Source organism: Culex pipiens, chromosome 2 (genome assembly GCF_016801865.2).
Source record: "Culex pipiens pallens isolate TS chromosome 2, TS_CPP_V2, whole genome shotgun sequence".
Classification (NCBI taxonomy): Eukaryota; Metazoa; Arthropoda; class Insecta; order Diptera; family Culicidae; genus Culex; species Culex pipiens.
In genome coordinates, this window is record NC_068938.1 from 9,573,306 (window position 1) to 9,592,208 (window position 18,903).

General features: G+C 37.2%; 3 protein-coding genes across 3 annotated transcripts; 1 reads left to right on the forward strand and 2 right to left on the reverse strand.

The window, feature by feature from the left end:
• Positions 1-3,555: 3,555 nt before the first annotated feature.
• LOC120418695 (zinc finger protein 225-like) lies at positions 3,556-4,702 on the reverse strand. Its single transcript, XM_039581160.2, has 3 exons — positions 4,571-4,702; positions 3,792-4,511; positions 3,556-3,729 (listed from the first exon to the last, which is right to left on the reverse strand). The coding sequence occupies exons 1-3, from the start codon at positions 4,592-4,594 to the stop codon at positions 3,577-3,579; spliced, it is 897 nt and encodes a 298-aa protein (XP_039437094.1). The 5' UTR covers positions 4,595-4,702; the 3' UTR covers positions 3,556-3,576.
• Positions 4,703-8,857: 4,155 nt separating this feature from the next.
• LOC120418724 (zinc finger protein 57-like) lies at positions 8,858-9,857 on the forward strand. Its single transcript, XM_039581199.2, has 4 exons — positions 8,858-9,132; positions 9,200-9,388; positions 9,457-9,606; positions 9,672-9,857. Exons 1-4 carry the CDS (start codon positions 8,929-8,931, stop codon positions 9,855-9,857), a joined length of 729 nt encoding a protein of 242 aa, XP_039437133.1. The 5' UTR covers positions 8,858-8,928.
• A 4-nt stretch (positions 9,858-9,861) lies between these two features.
• Positions 9,862-17,294, reverse strand: LOC120418723 (protein asteroid). The gene is made up of 2 exons (XM_039581198.2): positions 16,057-17,294; positions 9,862-11,217 (listed from the first exon to the last, which is right to left on the reverse strand). The coding sequence occupies exons 1-2, from the start codon at positions 17,194-17,196 to the stop codon at positions 9,916-9,918; spliced, it is 2,442 nt and encodes an 813-aa protein (XP_039437132.1). The 5' UTR covers positions 17,197-17,294; the 3' UTR covers positions 9,862-9,915.
• Positions 17,295-18,903: the final 1,609 nt, after the last annotated feature.

The following is an 18,903-nucleotide window of genomic DNA, read 5'->3' on the forward strand; positions in this document are numbered from 1 at the left end:
TATGGATTGTTGGACAAGTTTATAAGAGAATTTTTATATTTTAATCTCTTTGATATATTTTTGAGATATGATACATTTTCTGGGATGATTGTGAGTTATAATTTCATATGTTTTTATTAAACAATTAATAACACGAGAACTTTCGAGGTTGTCGTTTTTTATTTCTTTAATTTCAGGTAATCATATTGGAGATTGGATTGGCTTCTACGTGTCACGGAAAAGGATACCGGAGAAGCATGTGCTGGAGCTGAATCTTGGGATGAGCAGTGTTTCCAGAATACCACAGATCATCAAGCTGGGAATTAGATTGCAGTTGAATATGTATTTTTGATAAATTGCTCAGGCTTTTTCTATCAGTAAACATGAAGGCAACAGTAAAAAAAAAAAAAAATTAGAGTAGGGAAGAACGAGGATGTAGTGAATGAGTGTGGCAGAGAAGAGTGAGAGAGAGAGAGAGTGAGACGAGAGAGTTCGTGAATCGAAATTAGAGAGCAAGAGATATCAGGTCAAGCGAGAGAGGCGTTGAAGATGTGTGCGTGAGGAAACGAGAAATAAAGCAGTCGTGTGTTTTGCTTGGACTTGAAACGACGTGTTGTTATTCCTGATCCGTAATATTGTGAAATTAAATGTAATATCGGGCTTCAGTCACGACAATTACCTGTGTTTTTTTACCAAATTTTTTATACCTTTTAAATTTTGATTTTTTTTTTAAATTTTAAAATATTTCAAAAATAATAATTCAATTTTTTTGTATTTTTATTTTTTAATAAAGAAAAAGTATTTTTTAAGTTTTTCACATTTTTTTTATTTTTAAACTTTTTTGAAGTTTTTCACATTTTTTTTATTTTTAAACTTTTTTGAAGTTTTTAAAATTTTAGATTTTTTTTTAATTTTTGAATGCTTCAATTTTTTAAAACGCATATCGAGATTTTCTCGTTTGTCAGTCATAATTTGTCGATGGTAGAGCGAGAAATAATGATCGAATGATCTCAATCTACTATCGACAAATTTCGATCGAGAAATCTCAATCGTGAGTCGAGAAATTATAATCGTAATATTACGATCGAATGCAATAATCACCACGTTTAAAAATATAAAAAATTGGGACTTAATAAAATGTTAGGTTTTACGCCGACTCGATTTGGAGGTTAGAAAGGAGTGCACTGTTTACATGGACTTAGCACAGTTCGATGCGGTCGTCGATTTTGTTCGTCGACAATCGACCAAGACCATGTAAACAGTGCACACGAGCTGTAAAATGACGTCACGGTGTAAAACCTTAAACAAATTAAATAGCGATTGTCAAACAGACGATTTGACAGATGCGCAGCTGCAGTTGCTGAGAAACTTTCTGGTACAATAAATGAAACTGGGGGAAAACATATTGATAGCTACCTGAAAACTTTTGCGAATTCTGAGTACTATTGTTAATTTGATTTGGTTATCCGTGGTGGATTTTCTTGAAATAATTCGAACTGTCAAAAATCCACCAAAGCATCTACCACATTGATCGCACAAAAAACTGTGGTATAAAAGTATCCACCGTTAGATGCCTTGGGTGGATTTTTGACAGTTCGAATTATTTCAAGAAAATCCACCACGGATAACCAAATCAAATTAACAATAGTACTCTGGACTTAACGGAGAATATTTTGCAAATATTGCATTATTCCATGTGAAATGAGGCACAAAATTGCGTTAAACTTCCAAATTGGGCTTGTTTTACACTTTTTATAACATTTCCATTCCAACTCTTATCCGCAATTTTCACATGTTGTTCCAGTTTTCTTCAGAGCAACCCGCATAGCCAACAACCATACAGTCACCATTTGTCCAATGATTTTTCCTAAATCAGTGTTTCTCAACGTTTTGCGATCCATTCCCCCCTTGACTGATTTGCAAGAACTTCATCCCCCCCCCTTATTTTTAATTTACTGGTATCAATGCACAAACATATTTTTTTTAGGTTTGCAAAAAGATTACAGTTTTCATAACAAAAAAACTATAGATGGTATTTGAAAATGTTTTATTTTAATTTAAAAAAAATGAAAAGCCACTATTCTGCGCTTCTTTTCGTTGAAATTACAATAAAAAAAAAACAATTATAAAATATGTACAAATATTTAATAAAATTAATAATTATTAGCGGCAAAAGACAGATTACTCTAGAAAATGTGAAGAATTCAAACAAACTTAAATAATATTTGAAAAACTTTTTGTCAACTGCCAATTATTCAATAAAACATTCTTGTTAAAAAGTGTACAAAAATCTCACAGAAACCAGCAAATCTGTCACAAAAAAATCTGCTTGAGTCCAAAAAATACAAATACCTCAGAAATATTAAAAAAAAATCATTTTATTGTTTCAAGAAATGTCAAAATTCACAGAAATTGAAACTTTAATAAGGCAGAAATTTACCAACACATTCAAAGTATGTTTACATCACAGCTGGACGTTTGTTTGCATCAGGTTTCCTATCTCTTTCTAGCAAAAGTTTTTTGTCAGGCGACTTCTAGCTGGGTTTTTTGACTCACCGCCCGATATGTCAGCAAACATATTTCGCAGGGCTGTGACAGCTCGAGCTCGGTCTTTGTTTGCATCAGGACACTGTGACGAAGAGTTCGTCATTTTTGGGTTAAACTATATTTTTTTCACTGGGGCTAGAAAGCCTTATAACAATTTTTTGGGAAAAAACAAATGTTGTTATTACTAATCAAAGAAACTGGAAGTTGCAAAGAATGATTCAAATAATGATTCCAGACATTGAATTTCTATTGAACCCTCATTCCCCCCTAGAATGGCCAAATTCCCCCCCCCCCCCCCCCCCAGGGGGGAATTCCTCACCGGTTGAGAAACACTGTCCTAAATGATCTTGATAATACACCAAATAGGGTGCAACCGTACATTTTCCATTCCCCAAACAATCCTACAATTTATTAAATAGGTCGTTAGGTTATCGTCGTTAATTTTCTTATGATTTGGGCAGTTTCACCTTTGGTATTTGATTGTGCGGGAAGGAAGCAGCTGATGTGACAAAACATCAAACTCGAATTCTGACAATACGCGCAATATTTGTGTCAGAAAGATGTCAACGTGCAACAGGTTGTTACCAATAAATACTTGATCAGCTCGCCATCTGCGTGTAACGAATGGTAAACAAACTTTTGTTTTGTGGGATCGTTAACGGTAAGTTGGGGTAGTAATGTTGTTATTTTTAGAGTGTATTAATTATTTTAACGAAAACCGCTTTCTCCGCAGGCGAACTTGGACGTTAATGTGAAGAATGAACTGCCGTTTAATCGTTTAGAATTGCTAGAAATGGTAAAGGTCATTAAATTTACGTTATGAACTTTGTGGGTTGGTATTTAAGAATGGTTTTTGCATATTGTGTTCTGTTTAGGGAGCGTTCTTTAATCACGTAACGAAACAAATCCTTCCTCGTAACACATTTTTCATACATTTTTTTTTGTATGATGCGTAACACGGCCCTCGATCGGAAAAAGGTTGAAAAAAGGGGAGCTTACAAGGTTTTGTTGATCCGCAGTTAAATAAAATTATTTTTTGAATTTCTATATTTATTGCTTGATAAGTTTTTTAATTTCAATCGCTGGCTTCTTTTTCCTACCAATGGTTTCAGACTTGGTACTCTTTGTCGACGCTGGCGCCATTTGAAACTTACCGTGCACCTTCAGCGAGTGATTCGTCAGCTCGTAGTTTGATTCATTATCCTAAAATTGAAAAAAAATCATTTATTTCTAATTGTTCAAAAATTACACTTGAAAAAACTCACCATTCCACAAATCTTGCACCTGTAAAGTCCCAACTTTGCTTCGCGATGCACGCTCGAGTGTCGCTCAAAGCTCGCCTTACTTTTAAACTGCTTGTAACATTCGGAACACTTTAATATCCTCTCGGCCATCCCCCCTTCTTCAGCGGGTTCATCCTCCAGCTGTCGTTTCCTTTTAACCTCTCGCGTGTGTCGTTTGATGTGCAGAATGCAAAAGTCTCGAATCGCAAACGACTTGAAGCACTTTGGGCAGATAAAGAGGTCCCCGTCCTGGATCATTTCCAGCCGGGGCGAGACGTCCTGCGCGCAAAGCTCCTGATGCCGCACCAGCTCGCTGTGCCACGGGAAGACCCTCTGGCAGTAACGGCAGCAGTACGAGCCGCGAACCTGCTTGGTATGCTTCACGCAGTGGAGGTGGTACGCATCCAGCGTGACGAACGATTTGTCGCACTTGAAGCAGTGCAGGTCGGGAGAGCTTTGGGAGATGGGTTCTTGTTTGGCTACGGACTCGAAGGCTGTCGATGGCGTTAAAATGACTGGTTCGTTTTTCACAGTTATAACGAATCCCTCGGGGACGACATCCGGTGGTTCCGTTTTCACATCTTCCACAAGGAGTTCCTTCTTTACCACAATGGAATCGATTCCAGAAATTGGTTCTTGCTTGAGCAAAACTTCACCATTTGGGAATACCTCTTCAACTTCGGATTTTATTTTCATTAGCAACTATAAAAATCAAAAGGCAATTGAATTTAATTATTTTTTCCAAAACAAATTCTATTTACCTGTTCACTCGGCAACAAGTCCATGATCTTCGATCCTGGAGAAATTCTGCTCCCAATCTGCTTGTTCCGTCGTTGCGACCTGCATCAACAAAAAGCAGCTGTTCAACTTTCTCGTTCGCTACTTTGACGTTTCTGTTTTGTTTACCGAGTACACGAAAAAACAGATCAACTCAAAATCTTGAAAAACAAAATTCATTTACACGCAGATTAACCCTAATATTTTTATGGAAAATTTGATGCGTGACGGGGTAAAAAAATGGGAATGGTCTTCATTGATTTCCAATTTTACAGAATAACGGTTCGGTTTGAGCACATATTGAACCGTGCGTGCGCTTGGGATTCTTGGGAGATAATGATTAAAATATTCAAATAATTCAAAATACTAAAATGATAAAAAAAAACAAAATTTGAGATATCAAAAATTTAAGAACCGAATTTTTTTTTAACAAAATTCAAAAACCAAATATCTTTAAATTCTAAAACTATCAAATTTTTAAATTCTAGCATTCAAAATTAAAAAATATTATCCTTAAATTTTCTTATTCTTTAATTCCTTAATTCTGAAATACTTAAATTGTTAAATTCTTCAATTTTATTTTTTTTAATTCTTAAATTCTTAGATGGACCCAAAGCCCTGTGTAAATTTTTATGTACAACGGTTAAATCACGATTCAAATCCATTTCTGATAGCTTTTTATTTTTCATTTTAAATTTTAAATAAATTGACAAGACAACATTTCTTCGATCGATCAACTATGGTCCCCCTGGATCGAGTTGTCTAATAGGACCTTATCTGTCAAGAAGTAATTTTTTTATCAAATTTAAAAATCCATTTAAAATCCTTTGCGGTCATTTTACTAAGAAAAATAAGCTTTATCGGTGTGAATAATAAGATCACAAATTTAAGCTTCATTATAGGACCAAAAATTCTTAAATTCTTAATTTCTTAAATTCTAAAATTCTAAAATTCTAAAATTCTGAAATTCTAAAATTCTAAAATTCTAAAATTCTTAAATTCTGAAATTCTTAAATTCTAAAATTCTAAAATTCCTAAATTCTTAAATTCTTAAATTCTTAAATTCTTAAATTCTTAAATTCTTAAATTCTTAAATTCTTAAATTCTTAAATTCTTAAATTCTTAAATTCTTAAATTCTTAAATTCTTAAATTCTTAAATTCTTAAATTCTTAAATTCTTAAATTCTTAAATTCTTAAATTCTAAAATTCTAAAATTCATTAATTATGTTTTAGTTTAGGATTTTTAAAGATTTTTTAAGCAAAAACCAAATAATTTTATGATCATTGTTTGGATTTTCCCACACCCTACCAAAAATCATGATTTTCTGAGTTCAATATCCCACTTTTCATGCGAATTCGTGCTTTCCATTTCATTAGGGCACACAACTTTTGTAAACAAGAGTGTATCCCTCTCACACCTTATGCAAACTGTCATACGTGTGAAAGGGATACACTATTGTTTACAAAAGTTTAGACGCTTTTGAAATGTTAGGCTCAAATTTTTCAGTTCAGCCAATAAGGCTTTCTAGGCCCAGTGAAAAAAATATAATTTAACTCAAAAATGACGAACTCCTCGTCACAGTGTCCTGATGCAAACAATGATCGAGCTGTAGCTGTCACAGCCCTGCGAAGTATGTTGGCTGACATATCGGGCAGTCAGTCAAAAAAACTAGCTAGAAGTCGCCTGACAAAAAAACTTTTGTTAGAAAGAGATAGGAAACCTGATGCAAACAAACGTCCAGCTGTCATGTAAACATACTTTGAATGTGTTGGTAAATTTCTGACTAGAAAGCCTTATATAACCATTTTTATGTTTGTAGTACCTAAACTCAAAAAAATCGTATGAAAACTGGGATATTGAACTCAGAAAATCATAATTTTGGTAAGGGTGCAAGCTCTGTCCTATCCCTCGTCTGCTTCAGACCAAAATCCATGTTAGATTTGTCAGACCAAATCTGTTAGATTAAAAAGTAAAATGCAGTGAATGTAATAAAAAACAATTTGAAACCAGGTTTATTTTTTCAATTGGGTCCTAAAATGAAGCTTAGATTGCTGATATTAATTTTTACAGCGATAAAGCTTATTTTTCTGATGACATCGATCCTTTGAACGACCACAAAGAGTTTTAAATTGAATTTTGACAGAAAAGTTCGTACTCGTACTCGTAGCTCGTTCCAAGGGGACCATAGTTGATCCATCGAAAAAATGTTGTCTTGTCATTTTTTTTTTTGCATTAAAATGAAAAAAAAAGTGATCAGAAATGGTTTTTAATCGTGTTTTTTACCGTTGTACATAAAAATTTACATATGGCTTTAGTACCCAATTCATTAACTGGTTTTGCATTTTCGGTGTTCACCTAAACAATGTTGGAAATGGTTTTATCCCTTATCCCCGAATCCCACTTTCCCGAATCCCATATCCCCGAAAATCATTTCCCCGTAAATTCCACATCCCCGAAAATCATTTCCCCGAAAGTGCCACTTCCCCGAAAATCATTTTCCCGAAAATTCCACATCCCCGAAAATCATTTTCCCGAAAATTCCACATCCCCGAAAATCATTTTCCCGAAAATTCCACATCCCCGAAAATCATTTTCTCGAAAATTCCATATCCTCGAATGTCATTTACCTGAATGGCCATTTTACCGAACTGCCGTTTTCCCGAATTTACATATACCCGAATGGTTACTTCACCAAAATATCAATTTTTCCGAATGATGACCTACATATAAACTAAATTGTTATTTAGGGATTTTTTTTATAAAAGTATGACGTTAATATTAAATTCTCCTACGTGTTTTGTAAGATTAAAAAAAAACAAATTACCGTAGAAGGCCATTAATAAACCACGCGGACACTTCAAGAGTGCGGGGTATTGAGATCATCCACGCTCCATAAAAAAAAATTTTTTTGTAGCGGCCATTTTCAGCAAAGGACAATTTTCCAAAACGGTATCTACGTGGTAAGGATTGAACAGCAACGATAGCTTCATGCGACGACTCGATGCGCAGGATTCAGTTTGTTCTAGATTTTGTTTAACTGAACTAATTTGTCTTTATCAATTTTGGCTAGATGAAGGCTTTGAACAATTATTTTTTATTTTTTTACGTCCAATTCGAGTTCTGCGACCAACACTTTTAATCAAATCTAAATAGTTAATTATTGAATTACAAAAAGCATTTTTTGAATATTTCATCACCGCCATTTTAGATTTAAAATAACTAAATCACTTTAAAGTAGTTTAGGGGCTATACTTAAGCTCGACAACTGATTTTGGTTGCCAAGGTCCCGAGTAACAATTACAAATTTTTGCGGTAGTCGGGCCTGAACGTGTGTCAAACACGTTCTGACCTGAAATCCCTTTGGCCAGTTGTCGCATTTACATTAATTTGAATATTCAAAATTCAAGTGAAGCTCGGAATTTTTTGAACGTTCAATAGAGTAATCAACGTTCGTTTGTATTGCGTGTACGTACACAAAAATTAAGTGAGGTTAAATTTTGTCTGCCATCAAAATCAAATGGTGCACTAGTGTGCGTACGCGAAACGTCATAAAGCTCTATTGTGGACATGATACTTTATTGATCGCTACTTCCCCGAACCCGGTCAGGCGGGTATGGCCGTTGTCCAGAACCGCGCGCGGTTCTGAGCAACGGCCATACCCGCCTGACCGGGTTTGGGGAAGTGGCGTTCGGGGAAATGGCCGTTCGGGATTATGGTCATTCGGGAAAATGATTTTCAGGGATGTGGAAAATTAGGGGAAGTGGCCATTCGGGAAAATGGTTTTTAGGGGAAGTCGCCATTCGGGGATGTAGCCGTTCGGGGAAATGGATCGTTCGGGGAAATGATTTTCGGGTAAATGACATTTCGGGAAAGTGTCTTTTCGGAGATGTGGCATTCGGGGAAATGTCTCTTCGGGAATGTGGGTTTCGGGGAAATGTCATAGATTCGTTGGAAATAGTTAGGCGGATTTGTGATTTCTTTTGTTCCATCATTCTCTTTGCTTTTTCCTCTGGTTTATTTCATTTCGAGCAAGGGGGGGGGGGATCGCTCATCTGGTACGAAAGTGGAGTAGTGTAACAAAAGAACGCTCCATTAGTGCCATTATCCTATTTTGGGTTGAATTTACAAGAACTGAAAACATATAGCTCTGCCAGACAAGCGATCTGAATGAGCGTGTAAATGATTCCGAATCCCATTTAATTTGTGTGCAATTATCTCTCATCGTGTACGGTGGTAAACAAAAGTGTGAAACGTCAAAACAAAATCAAACAAAGCAAAACAGCTGTTTTCTGTTGATCTGACCGGAAGCTGGGTTTAATCAATGAGAACCGTCGTGGGCCATGGACTGCCCGCAAACGGATCCGGTCTGCGAGACGAAGAAGGAATTTAGCGTCGCGGACGTCGTCAAGCAGGAGCAGCCGCAATTGGTGTCCGATTTCGGTGATTTTTACTGTGCCAGGTGCGACAAAATTTTCGTCGACCGTACCAGATTTCATATGCATTTGGCGTCCCACACCAAAATCTGCTGTAAATTTTGCAAAAAGGTTTGTTTTATTTTGTACTTTGTGGGCTGGTGAATTTAACGTTTTTTTTTTACTTTCATCTTGGTAGGAATTTACCTGTAGGGCTTTGTTCGAAAAACACGAAAAAGAGTGCGAAATCATTTCCGAGGTTGAAATCCTGCAGGACGGGGACGTCTTTATCTGTCCAAAGTGCTTCAAAACGTTTGCCATGAAGGAGCTCTGCCTTCGGCACGTTCACTTTCACAACATTATTTTGAGATCGCACGCGCGGAAGAGGGTAATTTGTGTTGGATTATCGATTTAAGTTGAGCTCATTGTAAACGCGCTTTTTCAATTTTTTTTTAGCTGGAACAAAAACCAGAAACTACGCAGAGTCAATCGCTCAAGTGTTCCGAGTGTCCGAAGAAGTTTACGAGTCAACTAAATTTTGGTCGACACGTGCAAATGCACGCCGATTTGCGGGCCGGAACGTACAAGTGTAAAACGTGTGGACAGGTAAGCTTCAAAAGATTTATCGGTAGTTTGAAGTTGAAATAATTTTAGGATTTTTTTTTCCACAGCACTTTCCCTCCGACAGGGAGCTGATTGACCACTCGTTTGTCGCGCACGGAAAGTTTCAAATTGCGGTGCAAGCTGAACCGAAGCGTAGAAAGCAGAAGATTCCGGCACGTAAGACCAAATTTGTGTTGCCAAAGAAGGACATTTTTCGGTCCATGGCTGAAACTAGCAGCCAGAAAAAAGAATGACGAATGTTTTTTTGAAAGTCTTTCTTGCCTTATTATGCCAATGAATTACAAGGTGAACTTAACTCGCCATCAACAGCTGACTAAACTGGTTGTTCAAGTCGTTGAACTCGTCCTGCTGCTCGTCCGAACTGTCCTCCCTTTCAACGCAATCATTCTCCACGACTTCATGACTCGTCGAGCCCTTTTTCACCACCTCCTTGTTCCTAAGCTGTCTCTTCGCCTTCGCAGTAAGCGTTCTGCGTTCCGCCAAATCCGGCACCGTCTCCACCAGCCATCCGTACAACGCCCGGTGAATCTGGAACAGCGTGCCCGAGTACCGAAACACCGTACTGCGCACGTACTCGAGCGGATCGGCGCGTGACTTCATCGTGTGGAACGCATTGTGAAGAAACAGTCCACTGTACAGTTCGTGCACCCGGGCCGGTTCCAGCGGATGGCGCAGCAGGGCGTTCAGCGACAGCAGGTTCAGCACGACCGCCTGCAGTTCGGCGAAGGTGTGCGCCGTGGCGCGGTCAAATTCGGCGTTCCGTCGCTGGTGGCGCTCGGCGATGCCAAAGTGGGGCAGCGTTAGTTCGTAGGTGAGGACCGCTTCCGGTTTGGTTACGGCCGAGGTCAGCTGCTTGAACGAGTGCTTGGAGATTAGGGCGGGGTCGGCGAGTTCGTGCGAGGGTTTTTGGAAGGACTTCTTCTGGGCTTCGAGGTAGGACTTTTGGTTCTTTTGGAACACTTTCGGGTCGCGTGACTTGCTGGAGAGCCGTTTGTCGATGATCTGCAGCTGGATTAGGCAGAGGATAAGCGCGTGGACGTGGACGTTTGTCACGTGAGGACTCTTCCTGATCCAGAAGACGAGGCACAAGAAGTACAGCTGCAAATTGGTTGGTAAAAGTTGCAATCGATCAATGATCTGATCGCAGTCCTCAAACTCGCGTAACGCAACCTTAAACAATCCAAGATTTTTCGGCTTGTTCGGATTGAACGTCACCCCTTCTGGCAGCGTCACTTCCTGGAACTTGATCCACCGATACTGCGCAACCTTCTCGTGCCGCGTCAAGTAACGAAAGGTTTGTCCTTTTTTCGAACTCTTCAACAAAGCAAACGTGAACTTCAACAGGTCGTAGCACAGCTCGTTGCTGTCCGACCGGGCAATGTCCTCCACCTGGGGGTAGTTGATGTACAGGCTGGAGTGGTACAGATCGGCCACGAAGCGTGGAGTGAGCGCGGCCTGGTAAATCTCCAACAGCCACGGTTCCCACTTGAACGTGTCCTCCGGAATCGCTGCAATCTCGTCGTCTTCCTCTGGTTCAGCTTCTTCGGCCTCTTCCGGTTCGTCGACCTCTTCTTCCGGGTCTGCGGTGGATTCCTATGAAGTTAAAAAGTACGTTAAAAAAATAAGTCGAATGTCGTTGGCAGGGTGGCCACTCAATTCACAAAAAAAATAAAAAAAAAAACTTTTCCAGAACCTTAAGTAATAACAATTTGTTACCTGAATAAAATGTTAAAAAAATCAACTATCGAACTACATTTCAAAATAAATTTAGAAAAATCGGTTTTCATTTTTAAGTTAAATAAAAATCATAATTTTTATTCTGAGAAAAAAACTATTGCACTGGCTCTTGATCCACGATCGAAATTTCATTCGATTGAAAATTTTCAATCTATGTATTTACCATCGACGAATTATGACTGTCGAACGAGAAAATCTTGCTAAATATTGTTTTCAAAAATTCTTCCAAAATTGGAAAAATGTTAAAATTCCAATATTCCTAAATTTAAAAACACAAAAATTCGAAAATTCTAAAAAAATATTTAAATTTCTTTATATTCTTTGAATTATAGTTGATTTTTTAAACTTTTAATATTTTTTAAAAAAATTTTATTGCTTTGACCTTTTAAAATTTTGAATTTTCACTGTTTGAATCTACTGAGCAATTCTCTGAGATTTCGGTCATTCGATTTTTTCTGTATTTTTTAATCCGGCTGAAACTTTTTTGGTGCCTTCGGTATGCCCAAAGAAGCCATTTTGCATCATTAGTTTGTCCATATAATTTTCCATACAAATTTGGCAGCTGTCCATACAAAAATGATGAATGAAAATTCAAAAATCTGTATCTTTTGAAGGAATTTTTTGATCGATTTGGATATGGACTACACTGAAAAAAAAATATACACGGTAAAAAAAAATTTGGTGATTTTTAATTTAACTTTTTGTCACTAAAACTTGATTTGCAAAAAAACACTATTTTTATTTTTTTTTATTTTTTGATATGTTTTAGAGGACATAAAATGCCAACTTTTCAGAAATTTCCAGAATGGGCAAAAAATCTTTGACCGAGTTATGATTTTTTGAATCAATACAGATTTTTTCAAAAAATCGAAATATTGATCGCAAAAATTTTTCAACTTCATTTTTCGATGTAAAATTGAATTTGGAATCATAAAGTACTTTAGTGATTTTTTTATAAAGTGCACCGTTTTCAAGTTATAACCAATTTTAGGTAACTTAATGTCGATATCTCAGCAACTATAGGTCCGATTTACAATGTTAATATATGAAACATTCGTGAAATTTTCCGATCTTTTCGAAAAAAAATATTTTCAAAAATTTTAAATCAGGACTAACATTTCAAGCGGAAACCGGCTCCGTGGCTTAATGGTTACGTCTTCTGTCTCCCAAGCAGAAGGTTCAGGGATCAAATCCCGGTCGGTACCTTTGAAATTAGGAATTAGGAATTTGAATATGGATAAAAACTAAAATGAAGCAGGTGGGATTCGAACTCACAACTTTGGATTGGTGGTCTTGGGACGCTAAGCAGTCGACCATCAGAAGGTTTACACTCTAGCAGTGAATTGATCCGTAGTGTTGAAACATGTTATCTTTTCATATTAAATACGCGCTGATCCCTGATTTGCCTGAGGGGATTGGAAGTCTAAATATAGATCGAGTTTCCTTCAGATGCTTGCTTCTATGTTTAGGCGGGGCCGAACAATGCCCAGCGACCTCGGAATTGGACCGCAAGGAGCTCTGTCATTCTGAAATGAGTCGTTGGAAGCAGCGCGAGGGCTGTCACCACCTAATACCCGAGACTGAGATAAGTTGTATCAGCATTCGGCATATACACAGTCTGATACAAATTATACTTTCCCATAATTTCGCTACCGGTTAGCGGGTATTGGATTGGATCACACACACAGGACTAACATTTCAAGCGGGCCAAACATTCAATATAACGCCCATTTGAAATGTTAATCTTGATTTTAAATTTTCGAAAATATTTTTTTCGAAAAGATCGGAAAATTTCACGAATGTTTCATATATTAACATTGTAAATCGGACCTATAGTTGCTGAGATATCGACATTAGAAAATTGTGGGTTATTTGGGTGAGACTTAGAAAACATCAATTTTCCTGTTTTTTAACCTTTGCATGGCAATATCTCAGCAAATATGGGTCGTATCAACAAAGTTCAATAAAGCAAAATATAGAGAATTTTCTCAGCTTTTCAAAAATATTTTTTTCAAAGATGGGCAAACATGGGCACTAATTTTAAAAAATGAAAAACTGCGACTATTTTCAAAAAAGTTACCTAAAATTGGTTATAACTTGAAAACGGTGCACTTTATCAAAAATTCACTAAAGTACTTTTTGATTGCAAATTCAATTTTACATCGAAAAATGAAGTTGAAAAATTATTGCGATCAATATTTCGATTTTTTGAAAAAATCTGTATTGATTCAAAAAATCATAACTCGGTCAAAGATTTTTTGCCCATTCTGGAAATTTCTGAAAAGTTGGCATTTTATGTCCTTTAAAACATATCAAAAAATAAAAAAAAATTAAAAATAGTGTTTTTTTGCAAATCAAGTTTTAGTGACAAAAAGTTAAATTAAAAATCACCAAATTTTTTTTTACCGTGTATAATTTTTTTTCAGTGTAGTCCATATCCATACCTACAACTTTGCCGAAGACACCAAATCGATCAAAAAATTCCTTCAAAAGATACAGGTTTTTGAATTTTCACATATCATTTTTGTATGGACAGCTGCCAAATTTGTATGGAAAATTATATGGACAAACTAATGATGCAAAATGACTTCTTTGGGCATACCGAAGGCACCAAAAAAGTTTCAGCCGGATTAAAAAATACAAAAATTAAAATTAAAGAAAAAATACCGATTCCGTAGAGAACTGCTCTACTAAAAAAAGAAATTCTAAAATTCCTAACTGGAAAAATGCAACAGCTCTAAAGTTATTGAATTATTTAAAATTATTAATTTATTTTGTCAATTTTTGAGAACTTTCAATTTTGAAATTTTTTAAATTTTTAAAAATATTTTGTTTTTTTTATAGTTTAGTATTTTTTTAAATTTTCAAATCTTTGGATTTTTTTTTTAGTTGAATATGTTTGATTTTTTTTATTTTTTTTAAGATTTTTAAAACGAGCTGTGAATCCATATCGAGATTTTCTCGATCATCAGTCGTAATTAGTCGATGGTAGATCGAGAAATTACGATTGAAAGATCTCAATCACAAATCAAAAAAATAAGACTTAGGGGAAATTCTCGTATGTTTGACAGGTTAAGCACTCGCTCCATCCAATTTGCTGATTTTCACGATTTAAACAACTAATTTTGCAAAACTTTTGATAGAAACTTGTTTGCTCACTTCTTATTGAGCTATTTATCACTCGAGTTCAGTTGAAAACGCTTTTAATTAGCTTTAATTGAATGTCAAAGCTCTGACCTGCCAACATTAGAGGCACGCTGAAATTAGATGCTGTTCCCCTACCATCGACAAATTACGATCGTAATATTTCAATCGAAAAATCTCGATCATGAATCGAGAAATTACGATCGAGTTCAATAATCACCTCTTGGACGCAAATTAAATGTTATTAAATGGGATTTTAAAGGGTTTAGTGTCCAAAAAATCTAGCCTAACACTTGAATTTTCGTAATTGAAAGACCCAAAAAAGTACTGGTCATCGCTTAAATTTTCGAGTTAGCGCAGGTTAAAAAGTGTTTATTTCCGCTTTCTTAATTTTTCGGTATTTTCGCGCGGCGCGTCGAAAAATCCAGTTTTGATTTTTTTTAAATCATATCTCGGAATCCTGTTCATGAACTCCTCCCATTTTTATTTGTTGTGTTATATGAAATTTTCCATTTTAAGTTTTCATACGACTATGCTAGGTTTGAATTTTTGGACACTAAACTATTTCTGGAGTTTTTTTTTAAAGGTCCAAAAAACCAAATTTTCAGTTTTTGCTTTTTTTGACTCAAGGCGGTTTCAAAAACACAAAAAAAGCAAAAACTGGAAATTTGGTTTATTGTACCTTTTAAAAAATCCAGATTTTTCCTTAAAAGCCCATGTAAGAACCTTTTATTTGCGTCCAAGAGTTACATTTTTTTGAAAAATTGCGATCCAAGATAGCTTTGATCGGAAACGGCTCGGAGTTATGATTTTTCGAAAAATGTGGTTTACGAAAATTACCATTTTTGGGACAACCATGGCACGGCGTAGGTCACCCTAATGGGCAAACAAAAAATACGAAAAAAACGGGTCTGATTATTTTGCCCAAGAAACATTCAGAAAAATGTTGAGCTCTAGCGTAGAACTTTTTTTTTCGGTTTATTCTCTTTTCAAAATGGAATTGCTGCATTAATAAAATTGTTGATTTTTTTTAAATTTAAAAAAAATGTATGAAGTTTTCAAATTTGTTTGGCTTTGAATTTTGCAACTTTAAAAAAAATTTAAATGTTGTAGATAAGAATCTATGATTTTTAAAATGTTTTTGAAATATGTATGTGGTTTTAATATTTTTTTTTGAATGTAAATTTTGCGTTCTTTTAAAGTTGCTATTAATTCATCTATTTCTGGCAGCCTTAACCTTCTTAGTTATTCGCTGCCCTGATTTTTTAAATTGTTTATTACTTTTTTTTTATTTTGATTTTTTTTAATAATTAATATCTTTCAATTTTGAAGTTTTCGATCTATTTTTTTAAATTTTGATCAAGTCTCTTATTTTTATTGTGTAAAAAAATATACAAAAAATGCTATTACAAACTTTGATCGACATTTATCAAGCAGCGATCGTGATTTTTTAAAAAAATCGATGAACAGAACTACAAAGATTCTCGATTTGACAAATTACCGACATTCCCGAATTCCTATTTTGAGTGGCCACCCTGCGTTTCAACCTACCTCTTCGTCCCCGACTTCTTCCAACTCCAGCTCCTCCACAGCTTCATTCTCCCCCTTCAAAAACTCCTCAAGTTTCTCCCCGTCCTCACCCTTCTCCTCCGCCGGTTCAAACCCGAAATACTCGTACGACGCGCACTCCTCACAGTTATATCCGTACATCGCGCCCTGCAACTGCCTCAACAGCACTCTCCGATGCCTCTCCCGCACCTGGTTCAGCACCGCCTTCGTCGCGGACTTGACCGAATGATGCTCCAACCACCTCAAAATGGCCACAATCCTGCGCTGCGGCACCGGAACCTTCTTGCTCACCTTGCCCACCTTCATCGACGAGTAAAACTTGAACAAAACCCGCCGCTCGATGTAATCGTTCCCAAGCAAGGTCGCAAACAGCGGCAACTTCTCCGGCGTCAACCGATTCTCCGTTCCGATCAGGTTCTTTATCGTGTACAGACTACAATCCAGATAGTAGTAAGACTCACTAATCTGAGACTCCTCCCCGACTCCTTCACCCTGCTTTGCCAGCACTCGATTCGCTCGCTTTCCCTTCCTTTTGTCCACCAGCTCAATCTCGTAGTTCTCCTCGTCCCCGATGACCTTCCTGTAAACCTTATGGTTCACCGTCACATAAGGAATATACTTCACATTGTGAATGTAGAAATCGCTGTCGTAACTCAGCACCGGACAATCCAACTTCCGCGCCAGCACCGCAATCTCATTGTCCGCCTCAAACAAGCACCTCATAAACGGAACCTTCGCCACTCGCAACGCCTCCACAAACACCTCCCTCATCAGCAGCGGAATTATCAACCGATTCGACCCAGCCTTCACCCTGGCCACAAACTGAATCCGCCCCAACATCCGACTCCGCACCGTCTTCAGCTTATTCTTCTCGTACCCACCGTCCAGCAGCACCAACGGCCGCACGTTACACTTCCGCAGCAGCTCAAAGAACTCCACCACGGCCCGCGCAAAGTGGTCATAATTCCCCCCGAACGGACTCATCCGTGCCTCGGATCGCACGAACAGCTGAATGCACAAATTGTCCCCGTCAATGACCAGCGCCGTGTCGTGCAGCTCGTGCGGGTCCAGATAGCGCTCGGCGTTGCTGGCGATGTACGTCGTGAGACCGCGGACACCCATCGTGAGGTCGATTCTAACCGCGCAGTCGGAACTAAAAACTAAAAATCCGCGACGAGCACCACGTTCGCGAACGGTGACAGTTGGCGAGTTGTTTTGGTTTTGTTTGCTCTCTGTTTTGATCGGCGCATTTTGCACGCTGAGCAGAGAATAAAAAGTTTGCGGAAAATTTACTTTTACTATACACTCTTGAACAAAATTAACAGCACCCAAAAATAAGTGTGCTACACAAAGAATAAAAATAACCATAAATTAGGTTGACTTTACACTTTATGAGCCAGTGTGCAGCTCCAAAGGAAAGGGGTCAAAAAAAATATTACGAACAGCAGAACAAAGGAAAGAAAGCGATTTCGTGGGGTAATTGAAACCTGGGAAGCGAGTAGGTCGATATGCTTATCCATCCTTTCTAGTGTTGCCCCAGATCACGGGATTGAAACTCGTCTGAAAAACCTGTATCATTTTCTCATTCGAAACAGTGGTAGCTGCCCTGTTTATTACACTGTGAAATTTTCCATGGCCAATCCAAGGAACCAGAAGGTGACAACAGAAATGTCCGTCCAAAAGGGGTGCTGCAAAAAAACTTATTATTTTTAACAGATTTTCGAGCAAATCAGCAACGAATTACAAGTTTCACAGTTGAACTCGAGGTTGAACTACACTTAAAAGTTGGTTTTGTTATTTGTTTTTGCAAAACCGCATATTTTTAACGAAAGTGCCAAAAATTTTCGTATTCACCTTTTGCCTCTTGGTGGCGCTTTGTGTTAGTATGTGTGTGGTCGATGTTTACGGACGTGCACGCAGAACACAGAACAGTGAGAACTAGCGAAAATGCCTCACTTTCTTCTGATACAAGTCGCCATATTGAAATTACTTGAAGATTCATACCCGTGCCCAGATGCTATAAAATAGTAGAGTTTTACTTGTTTTATTTGGAGTTTTTTTAGTTTGGCTAAGGGGATACGGGATTGTCCGCCATATTGATTCCACGACTCGAGTTTTCCAAAAGCAATTTTAAAGAAAATGCCATAAGGTTACATTTTATTGTTTGTTGCAGACGAGAAAAAGGATGATAGCAAGCAAGCTGTCGAGTTTAGAAATCTAATTAAGTTGATCAGGAGTTTGTAATCGTCAAAACTACGTACTCCCCGACTTGGGTTTTTAAAAGCAGCTTTTTTTAAAAGGCCGTATTTTTTAAAGTTCTTTGTTTGACAGACGGTAAATAATCCGCAAACAATCTTTCTAGTTTGAAAAATGATTTAATGGCTGACGTCCATTAAACCATCTTAAGGTATCTTAGTAATCATAGATGCGGGCAAAATAAAAAAATATATTTATCTTTGTTAGATGATTCACTTTTTCTAATAATGCAATTTAAAAAATACTCTTGTAGAGCGAGTTGTGGCGCTATAACCATAGACTAATAAAAGACTATACAGTGGGATCTGAGCCATGACTCAACCTTTTTATGACCCCTCGGCAGGGCCGGTTCACTGTCAAAAATGACAGATCAAAATGTCAAGAACTGGCTCCACTGACGATTTTCTGACGTTTCTTTTTTTTTTTTTTTTGATTGGTGAATCTAAACAAACACACACATTCGATTTATTTGAGGATGCATTTGCCATCCCAATAATATCGGAGAACCGAAACGACCGACAGGTTGTTCAGGCTGATCGCCATAATTTTTAATTTGATTTTGCCTTCTATTTC

Bases quoted from the DNA above. Each gene is read 5' to 3' on its own strand.
- LOC120418695 (XM_039581160.2), bottom strand. From the start codon at position 4,594: ATGGACTTGTTGCCGAGTGAACAG. The intron at 4,512-4,570 runs GTAAATAGAATT...TGATTTTTATAG, and splicing joins ACTTGTTGCCGAGTGAACAG to TTGCTAATGAAAATAAAATC. The intron at 3,730-3,791 runs GTGAGTTTTTTC...TTTCAATTTTAG, and splicing joins GGTGCAAGATTTGTGGAATG to GATAATGAATCAAACTACGA.
- LOC120418724 (XM_039581199.2), top strand. From the start codon at position 8,929: ATGGACTGCCCGCAAACGGATCCGGTCTGCGAGACGAAGAAGGAATTT. The intron at 9,389-9,456 runs GTAATTTGTGTT...ATTTTTTTTTAG, and splicing joins GATCGCACGCGCGGAAGAGG to CTGGAACAAAAACCAGAAAC. The intron at 9,607-9,671 runs GTAAGCTTCAAA...TTTTTTCCACAG, and splicing joins AGTGTAAAACGTGTGGACAG to CACTTTCCCTCCGACAGGGA.
- LOC120418723 (XM_039581198.2), bottom strand. From the start codon at position 17,196: ATGGGTGTCCGCGGTCTCACGACGTACATCGCCAGCAACGCCGAGCGC. The intron at 11,218-16,056 runs GTAGGTTGAAAC...TTAACTTCATAG, and splicing joins AAGAAGTCGGGGACGAAGAG to GAATCCACCGCAGACCCGGA.